Raw genomic sequence first — 19,533 nt, forward strand, 5'->3', positions numbered from 1 at the left:
TTAAATGCTTTGTTTATTCATTGGGCATGTATCTATTTGGTCTCTTCCCTCTGCTTAGCCTCTAATATCTGAATGTTGTTAGGTAGTCAGTAGCCTTCCTCTATGAGCTGATCTTGGGAAACCGAGATACTGTGGGCCAAGGATTGGTCCCAGCTGTTCTCAACCTTGGCTGTACAGTGTAATTACTTAGGGAGCTTTCAAAATTGCAGCTCCTTGGTCTCATCCCTGGAAACTCTGATTCAATAGGTCTGGGGAGTTATCCAGGTGCCTATATATTTTTCTAAAATTGATTCTAATGCACAGTCAGGGTTGAAAACCCCTAAGAGACTCATGGAAAAACAGCTCACATTTGGCAATATGAAGTACTGTACATTTGAGGTGCATTTCCCAGGCCCCAACAAATTCACTCTTAGGTGTATGCCCCAGAGGAGCCTTCAAAGATGGCGCCCAACAAGTTATATACAGGAAATTGTAAAGCCGCGCTATTTATAATAGGGAAAACTGGAAATCATGGAAATATCCTCCAACACTGAATGGGTGAATAAATTGTTGGATTTATTCACTGGAATGTTCTGTAAGAGTGAAAGAGGATGGAGCACTGCTTGCATCAATGTGGAAATAACGTAACGTTGAGTAAGGAAAGCATGCCACAGAATGAGACAAAGTTTAAAGAAATTAAAAACATTATATGCCTAAACAAATACCTGTCCACACATATTCATGGCGGCACTATTCACAGTAGTCAAAAGGTGGAAACAACCCACACGTCCATTAAAAGATGATGGACAATCATCTACCCATGGGAAGGAATGAAAGGAGACACATGCTGCGGACGAACCTCAAAAAATTTTGTGCTAAGTGAAAGAAGACAGACACAAAAGACCATGTAGTGTACGATTCCACTTATGTGAAACATCCAGAATAGGTAAATCCACCGAGACAGTCGACTGATGGCTTCCTGGGGCTGGCGGAAGGGGTAAATGGGAAGTAAGTGCATAATGAGGGTGTCGTTGGTTTTTTGAAATTCATTTTTGGCTCTGCTGGCTCTTCATTGTTGTGGGAGGGTTTCGTCTAGCTGTGGCGGGCAGGATAGGGGGCTACTCTCTAGTTGCGGTATGCTGGCTTCTCATCACGGCGGCTTCTCTTGTTGTGGTGCATGGGTTTAGTTGCCCCACGGCGTGTGGAATCTTCCTAGACCAAGGATTGAACCCATGTCCCCTGCATTGGCAGGCGGATTCTTAACCATTGGACCCCCCAGGGAAATCCACATAATGAGGTTTGCAGAGAGCCCAATTTGAGATCCAATGAGCATATATGAGACGGAGCTATCTAGTGTAACTCCACAGACAAATAGGATAATGCTTATTCAACAGTGTATTTCAGCCTGTCATCACAACGTGCACATGGTATGTGCAATGTTCTTTTGTGTTGGATATTGCAACAGTCTCCCAGAGTAACAGTGTCCATTTAACCCTCCATTTGGGAAGCTCAGTCTCTGGTTGGTTAGTCGCTCAGTCACATCCAACACTTTTGTGATCACATGGGCTGTAGCCCACCAAGCTCCTCTGTCCATGGGATTCCCAGGCAAGAATATTGGAGTGGGTTGCCATTTCCTTCTCTCGGGGATCTTCCCGACCCAGGGATTGAACCTGCATCTCCTGCATTGGCAGGCAGGTTCTTTACCACTGAGACACCTGGGAAGCCCTTAGTCTCTCATATTCATCCCCAAATGTATGACGTGGTAGAGATCAGCTTTAATGGAATCCAACCCTCTTAGAAATCAGCAAACTTGTCTTTACATAATCATGGTTCAGTGTCTTAAGACTCCACACTCCCAACGCAAGGGCCTAGGTTTGGTCCCTGGTCAGGAAACTGGATCCCACATGCCACAGCTAAAAGGTCTAAAGACCTTAACGCAACTGAAAGGTCCTAACACAACGAAAACTGAAGATCCTATGTGCCGCAACTAAGAACTGATGTAGCCAAATAAAGAAAGAAATGTTTTTCGAAAAGAATCAAAATGCTTCAGAGATGCATCAAAGAAAATAAAGAGGAAACAAAAGAGTCTGCAAATGGAAAGAACATTCTAAAGATTGTCCCAGCAGCTGTCTTCCGATCTCCTTGGTGAATCAGGCAAGCTATGCCACCTCTTTGGGTAATGGATTTAGTCCCTGAATGGGGAGATAACTTGGACAGCAAAGAGATCAAACCAAATAATCCTAGTGGAAATCAACCCTGAATATTCATTGGAAGGACTGATGCTGAAGTTGAAGCTCCAGTACTTTGGCCATCTGATGTGAAGAGCCGACTCACTGGAAAAGACCTTGACGCTGGAAACATTGAACACAAAAGGAGCAGGAGTCAGCAGAGAATGAGATGGTTAGATAGCATCACCGACTCAATGGAAGTGAATTTGAGCAAACTCCCAGAGATAGTGAAGGACGAGGAAGTCTGGTGTGCTACAGTCCATGGAGTGGCAAAGTGTCAGACACGATTTAGCGACTGAACAGCAACAACAACAGGGGGATAACTCCCTGGCTCCCTAATCCCTATGACTGTTCAGCTCTAAGAAGCTGCAATTCTCTGCATTCTGAAGAGGGCAAAACCACTGGTCCCTGGAGTGAACAGGGGCATGACAGAGCTGAGGAATTCAGCTGGGCCTTGTAGGGTGGATAGAAGGAGATGGGGGAGAAGAAAGCTGAAGAGTCTGGGAAGATGGAAGAGAATAAAAGTGAGAGAAGCCTGGGTCCTCACAGGCCAGTCTAGCTGAAGAGGAGGGCTGTGGAGGGGCAGCAGGAGGACAGAAGGACGGAGGGTAAGGTCCACTGGGGGAGTCCCCAGACTGGCACACTGCACCTGACTCACCAGTTGTAGAGCACGATGCACACTATAAAGAGGTTTTTCAGACACCCAATCCACGAATTCTCAATGAGAAGGACTTTCACAGACACGAACTGGCATCTCAGGGGGGTTTGGCGGCATGCACCCATGGTGAGAGAGTCCTCAACGTGCCACGGAAAGGAAGTGCCTCTCAGCAAAGCCAGACTTCACCCACACAGCACCTGAGCTCACTGAACAAAGGTAACGCTAGAGTGAAAGGATGTGACCTGAAAGTGAACCATCCTCCCATCCGGTTAACTGATACCTACCCCAGGGCCAATAGACTTCTGTGAGCCCCTAAGAGAACTGTGGGTCCTGGGCCCTCTGTGCCTCGTGGAGTAGTTGAGCCTGCAGCCTCTATATCTTATATTTAAAATCCCAAGAGAAGAATCTGATTGTGTCTAACCCTGGTCCACTCAGCTGTGTGTGTGTGCGCGTGGGGGTGGTCAGAAAGGGGCCAGAGGCAGTCAGAGATGTATGGCGAAGAAAGTGGAGGAGAGCCTGCACCCTGAAAGGCAAGTTAAATGCTGGCTTCCTGTGGCTGCTCTAACAAGCCACCAAGAACTTAGTGACTTAAAATAACACAAACATTTTTTTCTCTTACTTTTGGGGAGTCAGATGCCTAAAATCATTCTTACAGGATTCAGATCAAGGTGATCAAGAGTCTGTTCTCACCTCTTCCAGCTTCTAGATCATCCCTGGGTTCACAACCACAACTCTCAACCCTCAACTCCTCTTGTCACGTTTTCTTTTTTCAGCTTCAACTCTCTTGCCCCTCCCCCTTATAAGGACTCTTGTGATCATGCTGGGGCCACTCAGATAATCAAGAATAAGCTCTCCATCTCAAGACCTTGAACTTAATCACATCTGCAGAGTTCCTTTCGCCACATAAGGTACCATATTCACAGGTTCCAGAGATCAGGACATGGAGATTTGACACGGGGTGGGGGGCATTATTCAGCCTCCTACAATATAGGCAGGGCTTCCCTGGTGGTTCAGCAGTAAAGAATCCACCTGCCAATGCAGGAGACGTGGGTTCGATTCCTGGGTCAGGAGGATTCCCTGGAGAAGGAAATGGTGATCCACTCCAGTATTCTTGCCTGGGAAATCCCATGGGCAGAGGAGACTGGTGGGCTATAGTCTATGAAGGTGCTAAAGAGTGGGACACTACTTAGCTACTAAACAACAACAATATACCAAGCCCGTTCTACTCTGCCACACCGTTCCTTGAGCTAACTAGTGAAGGGGGTTCAGTTTCTTGTTACTCACAGCTTGGCTAAGACATCATCTGTTCTTCCAGTTCTCTTTGACTATTGCACTCATCTACTATCTAGTTCATTTGGAAAAACCTTCCTTTTCATACTTCTTAAACTATCTCTCTCTCGTTCCAAAAACTCCTACTCCAGAACACAATACTTTCTACATATCCTACTATATGGAGAAAAGAGAGCAAGTCCTAATCTATTAGTTAATGTTTACCAATTAGAGGAAATATTGGACTGGCCAAAATTTTCATTTGGGTTTTTCCAGAACACAGTATGGGGAAATCCAAACAAACTTTTTGGCCAACCCAGTATAATGGATAGGTGTAAAGGCATTGAGCTCAGATACAGATACAGGCCATGGACCACCCAAATTGGCAGAGGTTTATCTTAGAGGCCCAACATTTTAAGTAAGTCCAAACCCATATTAGCCAAAATTGTGTTATATCCTCTAGTAAACAAAACCCAAAAAACTAGTGTCATCTTAAGCTTTAGTGAGAGAAGTAGAATATTCTCCTTGAGGGTGGTGATAAGCCAATGACTTATGCCCTAATTAGGCAACAAGCAGAAGGAGCCCTGTGTTCAGGTCTTATGAGCCACACATTTAAAGAGAATCCCTTTGGTGTTTGTAAAAGTATAAGCTTCACAGAAAAGCACAAAGAACATGGAAAGTTTCCAACGTTCTCCCTCTCAGAGGTTATCACTGTTGAAAATTTGTTCACATGTTTCTGATGCCTCTTTATGCCCCCACCTAGACACACAAACATGGCCACACTCTACATGCTAGTAAATAACTTGCTGTTTTTGCTCAATACTATGTTATTAACTCTTTTCACAATGGTAGTGCAAAATGGATGATAGAGATAGATCTATGATATGTACCCACTTTGAATGGTTACAGGGTATTCTAGTTCATAGGTTGGAACATATGAAATTGCCCGTTTTGTAGACAAAACAATAGAATATTGGCAATTCCATGCAGTTCAGCCTAAGAGGTGAATTGTGAAAAGTTGTCAGCTTTTGTAAACATTTTTGGTAGTCTTGATTTAGCTTTTACTATGTGTCAAGCACTCTTCTAAGCATATATCAATAACAAATACTAACTCTCTCCACCCTCACCTGCCCCAAAATAACCCTGTAAAGAGGGAACAGTCTTACCCTCACCTTAGAGCTGAGCAAACTGTGACGCTAAGGAAGTGAGCCCAAGTTCACACAGTGCCGTAGACTCAATGTTTGTGACCCCCTCCCCAAATTCATAAGTTGAAACCTAACCCTGATGCAATGGTATGAGGAGGTGGGGCCTTTGGAAAGTGATGGAGTGCTTATGAATGAGAGTAGTGCCCTTATAAGAGGCCTCTTCCGCTGTGTGAGAATACAGCAGGAAGATGGCCATCTGTGAACCAGGAAGTGGGTTTTTACCAGAAACCATGTCTGATGTTGCTCTGACCTTAGGATTTCCAGCTTCTCGAACCATGAGAAATAAACTTCTGTTGTTTACCAGCCACTCAGTCTTTGGTACTTGTTGCAGTGAACTAAGACACGCGATGAGTAGCAGCATTAACTCCCAGCTCACGCGCTTTTGTGTGCTATTGTCAATGGAAGTGTTTTCTTAATTTCTTTTTTAGATTGCTCATTGTTGGTGTGTGGAAACATGACTGATTTTTGTGTGTTGATCTTGCGGCTTGAAACTTTACAGATTGGTTTATTAACTTTAATGGGTTTTTTGTGAATTCTTTGTGATTCTCCATATATAGGATCTTTTTTTTTTTTTTTTTTACATTTTATTTTGGCTGTACCAGGTCTTCATTCCAGCTCACAGGATCTTTAGTTTCGGCATGCAGACCTCTTAATTGTGGCATGCATGGGGGATATAGTTCCCTGACCAGGGATTGAACCAGGGCCCCCTGCATTGGAAGCCCAGAGTCTTACCTACTGGACCCTCCAGGGAAGTCCCCCATATATAGGATCTTATCATCGAAGTATAGTTTACGTCTTCTTTTCCAATTTGGATGCCTTTTATTTCTTTTTGTTTCTTAATTGCGCTGGCTAGAATGTCGAATACAGTTTTGAGTAACAGGCATTTCAGTGGTAAAAACACACATCTTTGTCTTGTTCCTGATCTTTGGGGGTGGGGGAAACCCTTAGTCTTTTGAGGCTCAGTCTGTTCTCTTCAACACTATACTTCATTAATTCTCCACTCTCCCATTTCACGTTGCCAGGCACATGTTTACACAAGAATCTGTCACACTTCAGGTAAATTTTACACCCTAAGATAAGTCTCTGAGTCAAAGGACGTGCACGTTTTTTTTTTATCTCAGTTCATTTTACCAAACCACAAAAGCTTGAACCATTTCATGTTTTCACCAGCAATGCAAGAGTGCAGGCATCACTTTTTAAGAGAGCCTTAACAAACCAGAGTGTGGTTGTGCGGGCTTGGCTGAGATAGTAAAGAGTCTGGATACTGTCTTAGGGGTACAGAGTCAGAGGGACTTCGGCTATTATTTTGGAGAAGTGGAGACATGTAATAGCAGGCTGAAGCCATTTGGAAACTGTCAAGTAGAAAATAGACCACAGGGCAGAACTCTAACCAAAAGGGAAAAATTACAGGGAGATAGATTTTGGTTCAGTGTAAGGAAGAAATGTCTGAGAATTAGAACAGTCCCAGAACAGAACAAGCTTTCCCTGTAGTTGCTAGCTGGAGACAGTGATGACAATGACAGCAATGATGATAATTTTCATTTATCCCATCATCTCCCTTTCTCTTGAGTCTCCTCTCCATTTCAGCATCAATTTCCCATCTTAAAAATAAACCTTCCCTTGACCCCACATTCTTCTCCTACTACTTGCTGCCTCTTCCTTTGTATCCAAGTCCCTTGAAAAAGTGAGTCACCACATCCATTTCCAAGTCTCCATTCACTCCTCTGCCCACTCCAAACTGGCTCCCACCCCTGGAACTTCTATAAAGCCTCTCTTGTCAAGTAAACAACAACACCATCGCTGAATTCAGTAGACGTGCCATGGACCTGAGCTTCCTGGAATTCTCAACAGCATTGGATACCAGTGACCATGCCTCCACTTTTCCCCTCACCTTCCCAAATCCACATTCTCCTGACTTTCTTTGGATCTCCATGTTTGCCTTTTCTGAGATCCTTGGGTGACCTCTGTGCCTTTCATCACTGAAAGGTTAGAATTCCTCAGGGGTCTGTTCTAAGCCCTCTTGTCTTCTCATCTACACCCTCTCTTGCTGGGCAGTTGCAGTTACTGCCATAGTTCTAGTTAACCATTTTTCTGCTGGCAATATAGAAATCTACATCTCACACAGAGTCGGACACAACTGAAGTGACTTAGCAGCAGCAGCAGCTCCAGATTCACATATCCATCTATCAAATAAGTATGTACATTTGTATGTCGCATAGACTTGTGCCTTTAGCGCCTTCAGTTCTGAATTCCTCTTCCACCCTAGATGGGTGTTTCCCCCCCTCACATTTCCTATCCCCAATAAGTTCTTCAACCATTCATCAGTGGTCCAAGCCAGAACATGGCAAACTGCCTAATTTATCCTTTCCCTCATCCCCCCATCCATTCAGTTGTCAAATCTTATTGTTATGTCTTCCTAGCATTATTCAAAACCATCTACTTCTCTCCTCTACCGCTGTTAACTCTTCATTCCAAATCACCATTAGCTCTCACCTGGATGACCCGATACTCTCCTAAATGGTCTTCCTCCCTCTGTTTGTACTCTTACCTCCTCCATTCTCTACAGGACTTTATGGGGAGCTTGGGTTCTGGGTTCAACATCGGCTCTATCACTTACTACTTACATGACCTTGGGTAAGTTACTTAGCCTTTCTTTATTTTTTAATTTAATTTTTAGTTGCAGTGGATCTTCATCGCTGCGTGATGGCTTTCTCTAGTTGCAGTCCATGGGCTTCTCATTTCAGTGGCTTCTCTTGTAGCGGAGCACAGGCTGTAGGTGCACGGGCTTCAGTTGTTGTAGCATGGAGGCTCAGTATTTGTGGCACATAGGTTTAGTTACTCCTGGCCCAGGAATCGAACCTATGTCCCCTGCATTGGCAGGTGGATTCTATTCTACTGTACCACCAGGGAAGTCCTACTTAGCCTTTCTGAGTCATCGCTTCTTCTATAATTAGGGGATATTAGAATTATATTGGGCTTCCCTGTTGGCTCAACTGGTAAAGAACCTGCCTGCCAGTGCAGGAGATGCAAGAGACGTGGGTTCAATCCCTGGGTCAGGAAGATCCCCTGGAGAAGGAAATGACAACCCACTCCAGTATTCTTGCCTGGAAAATTCCATGGACAGAGGAATCTGGTGGGCTACAGTCCACAAGGTTGCAAAAAGTCAGACACGACAGAATTATATTGGCCAGGGTTTCTAGTTTTAAACAACAGAGTCCACTCAGCCAAGTTTAAGATTGTCTAGAAAAGGCAAATCTATAGAGGCAGGGTATAGGTTAGTGTTTGCCTGGATCCAGTGGATAGGAATGGGGAGTGACTGTAAGTGGAAATGAGGGATCTTATTGGAGTAATGAAATATTCCAAAACTGAATTGTGATGATGGTTGTCCATCTTGCAAATTTATTAAAAAATCATTGAAGTATATGCTTAAAATCGGTGACTTTTATGACGTAATAAATTAAACCTCTGTTGGATCACAATAAGCTGTGGAAAATCCTGCAAGAGATGGGAATACCAGACCACCTGACCTGCCTCTTGAGAAACCTGTATGCAGGTCAGGAAGCAACAGTTAGAACTGGACATGGAACAACAGACTGGTTCCAAATAGGAAAAGGAGTACGTCAAGGCTGTATATTGTCACCCTGCTTATTTAACTTAAATGCAGAGTACATCATGAGAAATGCTGGGCTGGAAGAAGCACAAGCTGGAATCAAGATTGCTGGGAGAAATATCAATAACCTCAGATATGCAGATGACACCACCCTTATGGCAGAAAGTGAAGAGGAACTCAAAAGCCTCTTGATGAAAGTGAAAGAGGAGAGTGAAAAAGTTGGCTTAAAATTCAACATTTAGAAAACGAAGATCATGGCATCTGGTCCCATCACTTCATGGCAAATAGATGGGGAAACAGTGGAAACAGTGGCTGACTTTATTTCTCTAGGCTCCAAAATCACTGCAGATGGTGATTGCAGCCATGAAAATAAAAGACGCTTACTCCTTGAAAGGAAAGTTATGACCAACCTAGACAGCATATTAAAAAGCAGTGATATTACTTTGTCAAGCAAGGTCCATCTAGTCAAGGTTATGGTTTTTCCAGTAGTCATGTATGGATATGAGAGTTGGACCATAAAGAAAGCTGAACGCCGAAGAATTTATGCTTTTGAACTGTGGTGCTGGAGAAGACTCTTGAGAGTCCCTTGGACTGCAAGAAGATCTAACCAGTCCATTCTAAAGGAGATCAATGCTGGGTGTTCATTGGAAGGACTGATGTTGAAGCTGAAACTCCAGTACTTTGGCCACCTGATGTGAAGAGCTGACTCATTTGAAAAGACCCTGATGCTGGGAAAGATTGAGGGCAGGAGGAGAAGGGGACAACAGAGGATGAGATGGTTGGATGGCATCACTGACTCAATGGACATGAGTTTGGGTGAACTCCAGGAGATGGTATGGACAGGGAGGCCAGGCATGCTGCATTTCATGAGGTTGCAGAGTCGGATGTGACTGAGAGACTGAACTGAACTGAAAGTTGTTTAAAAAAATAAAGGAAGAAGGACATTTTAAAAGGACATTAGGTAATTCAAACAGTCTCTTAGTAGACCAAAAACCCGGCTTGCTGAAACAATGCGCAGCTAGGAACAACACCCAGAGAATAGGGACTCTTCCAGAGAAAAGACTCTGCCAGCCATGGCTGAGCCATAGGTAGAAATTCATGCCAATAGTGTTTGAGTGCCAGAATCTTAGTCACTGCCATGCCCCAATGAATTCAATGCCTGGGGCCACATCTCCTATAGGAGGCTGAATAATGACCCCAAAGCAATCATGTCCTAATCCCCAGAATTTATAACTGTTACCCTGTTTGGGGAAAAGGTCTTTACAGATGTGATTAAGTTAAGGATTTTGAGATGGTGAGATTATCCTGAATTAGGTAGGCCCTACATGCTATCATATGTGTTCTTATAACAGAGAGACAGAGGGACTTCCCTGGTGGTCCAGTGGTTGAGAGTCCACCTGCAAATGCAGGGGACACAGGTTTGATCCCTGATTAAGGAAGATTCCACATGCTGCGGGGCAACTAAGGCTGTGAGCTGCAACTACTGAGACTGTGCTCTAGAGCCCTTGAGCCACGGCTACTGTGAACCTCTCATGTCTTAGAGCCTGTGCTCTGCAACAAGAGAAGCCATTGCCTTGAGAAGCCCATGGACCGCTACTACAGAGTAGCCCCCCCTCTTTTCAACTAGAGAAAGTCTGTGTGCAGCAAAGACCCAGCACAGCCAAAAATCCAAAAACTTTTAATTAAAAATTAAAAATAGAGGAGATTTCATGCACACATATATACACACATACAGGAGAAAGGTTCATGAAGGTGAAGCGGAGAGTCAGGGCTGCAGGCCTTGAAGACTGGGATGATGTGACTACAAGCCAAGGAACACAGGCCACCCCCAGAAGCTGGAAGAAGCAAAAAAGTCTTCTCCTCTAGAGCCTCTGGAGGGAGCATGGTCCTGCTGACCTCTCAGTTTTGACCTAGTGATACTGATTTTAGGTATCTCTCCAGAACTTGGAGAGAATAAATTGTTGTTTTATGTTACCAAGTTTGTGGTTGGATTGTTCCAGCAGTGAGGGGAAACTAACAACTGAGAACTAGTGGAGGCCCACATACTGCTTATTTAAACATTTGAAAGTCATAACAGACTTTCCGGGGATTCCCTTATGTGCTTTTTATTTTTGCTTTTTCCTTGCTGCTTTTAATATTTTTTTCTTTGTATTTAATTTTTTAATAGTTTGACTGATATGTATCTTGGCATATTTCTTCTTGGGTATATCCCATATGGGACTCTCTGTGTTTCCTGGACTTGATTGACTATTTCCCCTCCCATATTAGGTAAGTTTTTGACTATATACTCTTCAAATATTTTCTCAAATCCTTTCTCTTTCTCTTCTTCTTCTGGGACCCCTGTAATTTGAATGTGGTGCATTGAATGTTGTCCCAGAGGTCTCTGAGACTATCATCAATTCTTTTTTTCTTTTTCTTTATTCTGTTTCATAGCAGTTACTTCCATCATTCTATCTTCCAGCTCACTTATCTATTCTTCTGTCTCCTCTATTTTGCAATTAATTCCTTCTAGTGTATTTTTAAAGATATTTATTTACTTTTGACTGCACTGGGTCTTATTGCTGCTCGGGGGCTTTCTCTAAGTGTGGTGAGCTAGTTGCTAGTTATACTCTGTAGTTGCCATGTGCAGGCTTCTCATTGTAGTGGCTTCTCTTGTTGCTCTAGAGCTCTAGGGTGCACTGGCTTCTGTAGTTGTGGTACGTGGACTCAGTAGTTGTGGCACCCAGGCTCTAGAGTGCCAGCAGCAGTACGTGAGGCCCACAGGTTTAGATGCCTTGTGGCATGTGAGATCTTCCTGGACCAGGGATTGAACCCATGTCTCCTGCACTGGCAGGTATTCTTAACCACTGGACCATCAGGGAAGTCCCTGAGCCTTTAAAAGTAGGGAATTTCCTTTGGCTGGTCCCAGAAGAGAGGTCAGAGATTTGAGGCATGAAAACATTGTGCCATCGCTGGCTTGAAGATAGAGGGGAGCCCCACGACAAAAAATGCAAGTGGTCTCTAGGATCTGAGAGTGGCCCCTGGCTAGCAGAGCTCTGAGTCCCATGATGGCACGGAATTGAATTCTACCAACAGGGAGAATGAGCTTGGAAGTGAATTTTCCCCCAAGTCCCAAAGTGAGAACTCAGCACAGCATAATGCTTTGATTTCAAACTTGTGAGACCCTGAGCAGAGAACCGAGCCATGCCAGGCCCAAACTACTGACCTACAGAACTGTGAGCTAATAAGTGGCAGTATTTTAGGTGAGTTTGTAGTAATTTGTTATGCAGCAATAGAAAACTAATACAGTCCCACAGGCTCCTTACTCCATAGGGAAGCTCACAGCTAGCAGAGGGCCAGGGTGGGATCTCTAAACATTGGGTCCAGGAAGTGGCCCCTATGGTGTCAGTCAAGGCTGGTATTAGCCCCATATATTCCTTCAGATGAATTCTGCTCATGCCCACCACCCCATGTTATTTCCTGTATACCAAAGCATTGTTGCATGGTGCATACGTTTGAAAAGCTTGGGGTCTCACGCCTGTGTCCTAGCTGCAAGGGAGGCTGAGAAATTAAGTTGTGACATACAGTCAAGAGGTGGAACCCATTACCTGGCTGGATGGCATCACCGACTCGATGGACATGAGTTTAAGTGAACTCCGGGAGTTGGTGATGGGCAGGGAGGCCTGGCATGCTGTGATTCATGGGGTCACAAAGAGTCGGTCACGACTGAGCGACTGAACTGAACTGAACTGAACGCTGTTCAAATCATGGTTACACATTATGAGGACCAATTCTGTAGGGTTATTTACAAGGATTAAACAGGCTAATACATGTCATAAGCTAAGAACAGAATCTGGCGCATGCTAAGCACTCAGTAGTACTTACTAGGTGTTGCCATATTGAAAGTAGAATGCTTTCTCTAAAATGAAATTATGAACCCTCAGTATGAACTCTGAATCTATAAAACACTTAATATTTCCTTTATGGTTGGAATTTTTCATAATAAAATGTTGACAGTGGGGTAGGAAAGACTTTTCTTCCTTTCTCAGTGTTCTCAGGATGAATTTCAAGCCTGTACCCAGTTGGATTCCTGCTGGCTTCTCTAGTTCCACTTCTCTGGCATTTTGCACACCAGTCAGTTGACATGTGTAGTAGTGTGAATAATCTATGTAATCTGGTCCTTGCTCTTCCCAGCATGGTGCTCAAAACCCAGGGGGGCTGGGAGATTGCTACCCTGGTGGGAAGCGGGGCTCGAGTGTGGTGCCCAGAAGCCGGTCGGTACATGATAGCTGGTCCACAGAGAGGCCTCTGCCATTCTGCACTGAAATGAGAAAACCAGGACAGCAGGACAAAAAAGCTCTTCATAAAGTGAAAATCATTCATTTAAAAAGACCATCTTTTTTTTGTTTGTTTGTTTTTTAAAGACTGTGCTTCTAGCTTTTTTAATGTTTTGGTTTAGACATTAGTGAAGGGAAGCTGAAATATGGTAGTAGTCGAGGTGTTTTAATAGTTTGACATAGTTAACAATGCTGTGTTAGTTGGCAATCTAGCCTCTTCTTGGTCTTTTATGTTGATAAAAGGCATCATCATCCACCAAGAAACCTAGAGTCGTCTTTGCCTTCTAGAAAATCTGTCAGTTCCACCTCTAAAACACAGCCCGTTTGCTCACTTCTCTCCAGCTGCACTGCCCCATTCTAGTCCAAGTCACCACCTTCTCTCCTCTGGGTGGCTCCAATAGCCTTCTTACTGGTCCCATCACTGCCCCTTTTGCCCCACCACAATCAACAGTCTGCACAGTGGCCTGACAGTGCTTTTAAAAGTGTGAATCAAATGGTTTCACTCCCTTGTATAAAACTTTTTAGTGGCTTCCCATGGCATTGAGAAACAAATCCCAACCCTGGCCCCTGCCTACCTCTGTCCTCAGCTCCTGCTCCTTCCTTCTCACTCATCAGGTTCTGGAACATGCTGACCTTCTGACTATTCCTCTTTTTTGCTTCCATTCATTTGTGTTTGCTGGTCTCTTGGCCTCATCTATAAGGTGGCTCAATTCTTCTCCTGGAGGGGGTCTCCTCCTGAAGTGGGTCTCCTCTAGGCCTTCCCATCTCTGTCGCATCACGCAGCGATCCGGGGTGCGTTGAGAACATGGCAGATATTGTCATGTTTTTGTCACCCTCAAGTGGCAGGGGCCATGCCTGAGTTGGATTTGCCCCTCTCTGGCCTCTGGTGACTCTTTCTGCCTGTGCGGTGGACTCACTTCCATTCAATAGGAGGAAACCCAGCCACACAAGTGTGTGGTCACCCTACGGTAATGGGCAGCCAGCCAGGAGCTACATTTAATGATTGCAAATTAGCACAACAGCACCATCTCCATGGTGACAGACAGCCTGAAGCTGTGCAGGACAATGTTGCCTTTGCTGTTGGCCTGGGCGGAGGCTAACTGGAGGCAGAAGAAGCAGTTTTGAGTGGAGTTTGTTCTCCTGTTTCTCTCTCAACCTTCCCTGCTCTTCTGTATTTATTGGAAAAGCTTCTGAGAGGACTAGTCTCAGAAGAGGGAAATCTTCCTAAGAAAACACCAGTATCTTTTACTGCTCAGCTTTGAATCTTCCTATGGCTTCTCAACTCATTCAGAATAAAATCCAAATAACTCAGAGTGGGCCTTCAAGGAATGACCTGTCCTCCCATCTCCACCCAGGTTACCTCTCCTTCAATACATTGTTCACTCTGCTTCTACCACTCTGACCTCCTTGCTTTTCCTTGAGTACTCTATCAAGTCCTTACCTCAGGGCCTTTGCACTTCCTATTTCCTCCATCAGAAACACTCTTCTTCCAGATATTCCGTGACTTGTTCCCTTTCTTTGCGCTGATCTCAGCCTATATGCCTCTATCACACATATGCTTGTTCTCTGTCCTCTTCCCTAATTTAGTATTCTTCATAGCACTTGACACCATCAGACATTTTATTATGTTTCTGCATTTTCATACCATGTCTCTTTCCTCCATTAGAATATAATGCAATGAGTTGCCAGAACTTTGTTTCACTGACTGTTATTAATATAATCTCTATTATATTAATATTAACAGTGTCTGATTCATAGTAGATACTCTAAAATTTGGGGAATGGGGACTTTTCTGGTGGGCCAGTGGCTAGGACTCTATGCTCCAAATGCAGGGGGCCCAGGTTCAATCCCTGGTTGGGGATCTAGATCCCACATGCCGCAACGGAGAGTTTGCATGCCGCAAGGAAAGATCCCGCATGCTACAACTAAGACCTGATGCAGCCACATAAATAAATATACAAAATGGAATAATAACATTGGGGGAATGAATAAACAATGGAGAAAGACAAAGTGATGGGATGCTCATCCCAGCCTCCATCCTCATCCTTCACTTGCCCTGGTCAACTCAGAAAGACAAAGAAGAGCCTGGTGAAAAGGAAGAATGATTGGCTAAATGTTGAGGAGACCCAGTGCCTAGGCTTTCAAAGTCTGACAGATAACTACTTTAGCAGTATGGTTTGTGGGCTAAGAACATTGGTTTTGGATTGAAATGTGGCTCAGATGGTAAAGCGTCTGCCTACAATGTGGGAGACCTGGGTTCAATCCCTGGGTCGGGAAGATCTCCTGGAGAAGGAAATGGCAACCCATTCCAGTATTCTTGCCTGGAAAATCCTGTGGACAGAGGAGCCTGGTAGGCTACAGTCCATAAGGTCGCAAAGAGTCAGACACGACTAAGCAACTTCACTCACTCACTTTCTAACTGGATTACTTTTTATAATGTAACTCCATAGCTTCCATTTCCTTATCTGTGAAATAATGAAGACAATACTTAAGTCCCAGCACATCAAATGAGATGATATAAATAAAGCTAACAGTAGGAAGAAGTTATCTTTATTGTCATTCAGGTGTTTGAATCTCAGTTTTCCTGGAGTGTAGTCATCATTATCCCATTCTTCCCATCTCATTGAGGCCAGAAGATGAAACAGATTATGTCTTGGATAACCAGGAGCTGATTCTCAGAGGCACTTTCTGTTGAGAATACCAATGTCCCAGCTTGACAATAATTTGGGGCAGAGTCTCCACAGCCCAGGTGCTGGGTTGAGACAAGCCAGGGATAGATCTATAGCCTTCAGAAGTCCCTGGAATTCCTGGCTTTTGGAAAGACCTGTGGTGGCTATTTGGTTTTTGTCTGTCTCTTCCTTCCACCCACATTTCCTACTTCCTCTGGCAGCAGAATTCTTTTCTAAGAGCCACAGGACATGGTTCAGCTCTGTGCCCTCTCCCTAATTCCTGCCACAGGAGCCAGAACATGATCCAGGACTGACCAATCAGGTGACACCATGCACCTAGCCACAGGATTGGTTCAGGGATGGATATTTAACTCAAGCTTGAAATGGCAACCCACTCCAGTATTCTTGCCTGGAGAATCCCATGGACAGAGGAGCCTGGCAGGCTACAGCCCATGGGGGTCCCAAAGAGTCGGACATGACTAAGCGACTTCAACCAGTCAGGGCTTCCCTGGTGGCGCAAGTGGTAAAGAACTAGTCTGCCAATGCAGGAGACATAAGAGATGCTGCTTGGATCCCTGAGTCGGGAAGATCCCCTGGAGTAGAAAATGGTAACCCACTCCAGTATTCTTGCCTGGAAAATTCCATGGACAGAAAAGCCTGGCGGGCTACAGTTCACGGGGTCAGTAAGAGTCAGACATGACTGAAGCAACTTAGCATGCACGGCACAACCAGTCAGAGTTTTTTCTGTGAATTTTTTGCCAGAGCTATCAGAAAAGACTTGTTTGTTCCTCTGGGGTTGCTCAAAGGGGAGGATGTGGGGATATGAATGTGACATCTAGCTACATAGAGAGCCTATTCAAGAAATAGAGCCAAAATGTGGGGAGAGAAATATAAATGGGGGGGGGGAAGTGTGTGGAGAGAGACCCAGCCCCCACAGTTTCACAAAGCTTGAACTTTTATAACCATCCATGTCTGAGGACAGCTCCATCTCTTCCACTGCCCAGTTACATGAAAATAAATCCCCCTATGTGGCTAATATGGCTTAGGTTTCTTTCACTTAGTACACAGTCCTATTCAGTATCCTCTTCACACACTCCCAGTGCCCTTGAATCTGGAGCTACTTGATCTTGCCTGTAGCTACAGCCCTTGCCTTTGATTCTAAATCTGAACCCAGTTGTGAGGGACTGTGAGATGCTGATCAGCCTCTTGTCTTATTTCCTCCTTGCCTTGTACCTCCCTGTCTTCTCTCATTATCCTGACTCTTTGCCTTTTCAGCCAGAGTGTAGACAGCTTCTGAACCCAGGACATGACCAGAATCCTCCTCCTGTTGCTATATATATCCTGAGTATTATCTAAAGTTGTCTGGATTTCCACCTCTGGTCCACATTAGTCCTATTTGATGTCAACTACCTCCCCTCAGTGCATCGTGGGTCTACCCATTTCACAGATGGCCTGCTGCTGCTGCTGCTAAGTCACTTCAGTCATGTCCGACTCTGTGTGACCCCATAGATGGAAGCCCACCAGGCCCCCACCTAGCTGAAGTTATATCAACCTGAGGCCTCACAGTACGTTGTAAGGCAGCATTTTCCAAGCTGTGTTCTATGGCAGGGGTCCCCAAACCCTTGGCCACTGACCCATACTTGCCGTGGCCTGCTGAGAAGTGGGCCACACAGCAGGAGATAAGCTGTGGGCTATCAAAGGAAGCTTCATCTGCTGTTCTCCATTGCTCCCATTACCACCTGAAATACAGCCCCCCCACTCCACACACCCACCCCCCATCCGTGGAAAATTTCTCTTTCACAAAACGAGTCCCTGTGCCAAAAAGGCTGGAGACCAGTGTTCTATGGGACTTCATTCAGTGAGATGTAAATAAATATATGGTTAACATAAAGGGGGGAGAAAGCAAAGCCAGAAATACTTTTTCTTCAGTTTTATATTTTAAAATATAAACAGTGGGAGAAGGAACAAGATGGCGGAGGAATAGGACGGCGAGACCACTCTCTCAAATTCATCAAAAGAACATTTGAACGCAGAGTAAAGTCCACAAAACAACTTCTGAATGCTGGCAGAGGACATCAGGCACCCGGAAAAGCAGCCCATTGTCTTCGAAAGTAGGTAGGAAAAAACATAAAAGTTAAAAAGAGAGACAAAAGAAGCAAGGACGGAGCTCTGTCCCGGGAAGGGAGGCTTTAAAAAGAGAGAAGTTTCCAAACACCAGGAAACATTCTCACTGGCAAATCTGTGGCGAGCCTTGGAACCTCAGAGGGCCACATAACCCTCCTTTTTTTTTTTTTAAGATTTTTTTAAAACCCACAGATTACCCGCCAAATGGTAACTCCCAGTGGAGAAGCAGCGCAGACGCCCGCATACGCCATTAGCAAGCGGGGGCTGGGCAAGGAGGAGCTGGCTGAACTGCTTAGAGAGAGGACTAGGCTTGAATGCCGCGAGAACAATCTGAGAGAACTGGGGATAGCAAAGTAGACTGGGATAGCTTCCCCGTGAAAAGGCGGAAAGCTCTAACCTAAGACTCCGCCAGCCCCGCTCACAGAACAAAGGACTGAGCAGAGCGAGCTGGCTGCGGTCGGCCCATCCCCCATCCCCCGCCGAGACAGGCAGGGAGGTCAGCCAGAGCCGGAGGGGGCAACCACGGCCCCAGAAAGGCATCTGATACAAACTGCAGGCAGGCTTGTTGCTAATCAAGACTTCTTGGGCTTGGGCCGGTCAATATCCGCCTGAGAAGGTGCGCCGGTTGTACACCCAGAAAACCGAGTGGCAGGGACTGGGGAGGCGATAAGTTGCAGCGACCGCACTCACCAAACACCTGGTCACCTGAGCTGCTCGGACCTGGGAAGGCACAAAACGCAGGCCCAACCAAGTCTGCGCCTTTGTGGAGTACCCCAGAACTTGAACTTGAGCTGCTCAGACCTGGGAAGTGCATACAACCCAGCGCTGGCCTCGAACAGTTCCCGGCAGAGCAACCTAGAGCCTGTGCAGTGTAGACTGGGACAGCACACGCGCTGTGAGTGGGGGCAAACCCAGTGTGGCCGAGACGCTGCGAGTACTCCCCGCAGATGCCAGAGATATTTGTCTGCAGTGTTCCTCCCTTCCCAGAACAGGTCTGAACAACTGAGCCTTTAAAAAGTGTCCACCTGCACCCTAGTGTCAGGGCGGAAATTAGACACTGAAGAGACCAGCAAACAGAAGCTAAAACAGAGGGAACCACCTTGGAAATGACAGATAGAGTAGTCTAGAGGCTACTCCAAGAATAAGACCAAAAACCAGAGCAAGAGACTTAAGCCCGAATCCTGAGAACACCAGAGAACTCCTGACTCCAGGGAACATTAATCGATAGGAGCTCATCAAACGTCCCCATACCTACACTAAAACCAAGCACCACCCAAGTGTCAACAAGTTCCAGAGCAAGACATATCACACAAATTCTCCAGCAACACAGGAAAATAGCCCTGATCTTCGATATACAGGCTGCCCAAAGTCACTCCAACCCACTGACATCTCATAACTCATTACTGGACACTTCATTGCACTCCAGAGAGAAGAAATACAGCTCCACCCACCAGAACACCGACACAAGCTTCCCT

General features: G+C 45.2%; 1 protein-coding gene across 2 annotated transcripts in view; it reads right to left on the reverse strand.

The window, feature by feature from the left end:
- The window catches only part of P2RX7 (purinergic receptor P2X 7), a 64,207-nt gene that overhangs the window by 35,534 nt on the left and 9,140 nt on the right, over positions 1–19,533 (reverse strand). Inside the window, exon 1 of one of the 2 annotated variants that reach the window (XM_088828167.1) lies at positions 2,866–3,056. The exons of the other annotated variant lie outside the window; for it this stretch is intronic. Coding sequence (XP_088684293.1) covers positions 2,866–2,990 — 125 coding nt within the window. The 5' untranslated portion in view covers positions 2,991–3,056. Of the gene's footprint in view, positions 1–2,865; positions 3,057–19,533 lie in introns of those variants that run through there. 2 annotated transcript variants of the gene reach the window in all.

The sequence above is a fragment of the Moschus berezovskii genome, chromosome 19 (genome assembly GCF_049115385.1).
Source record: "Moschus berezovskii isolate FMDL1 chromosome 19, NW_MosBer_1.0, whole genome shotgun sequence".
NCBI lineage: Eukaryota > Metazoa > Chordata > Mammalia > Artiodactyla > Moschidae > Moschus > Moschus berezovskii.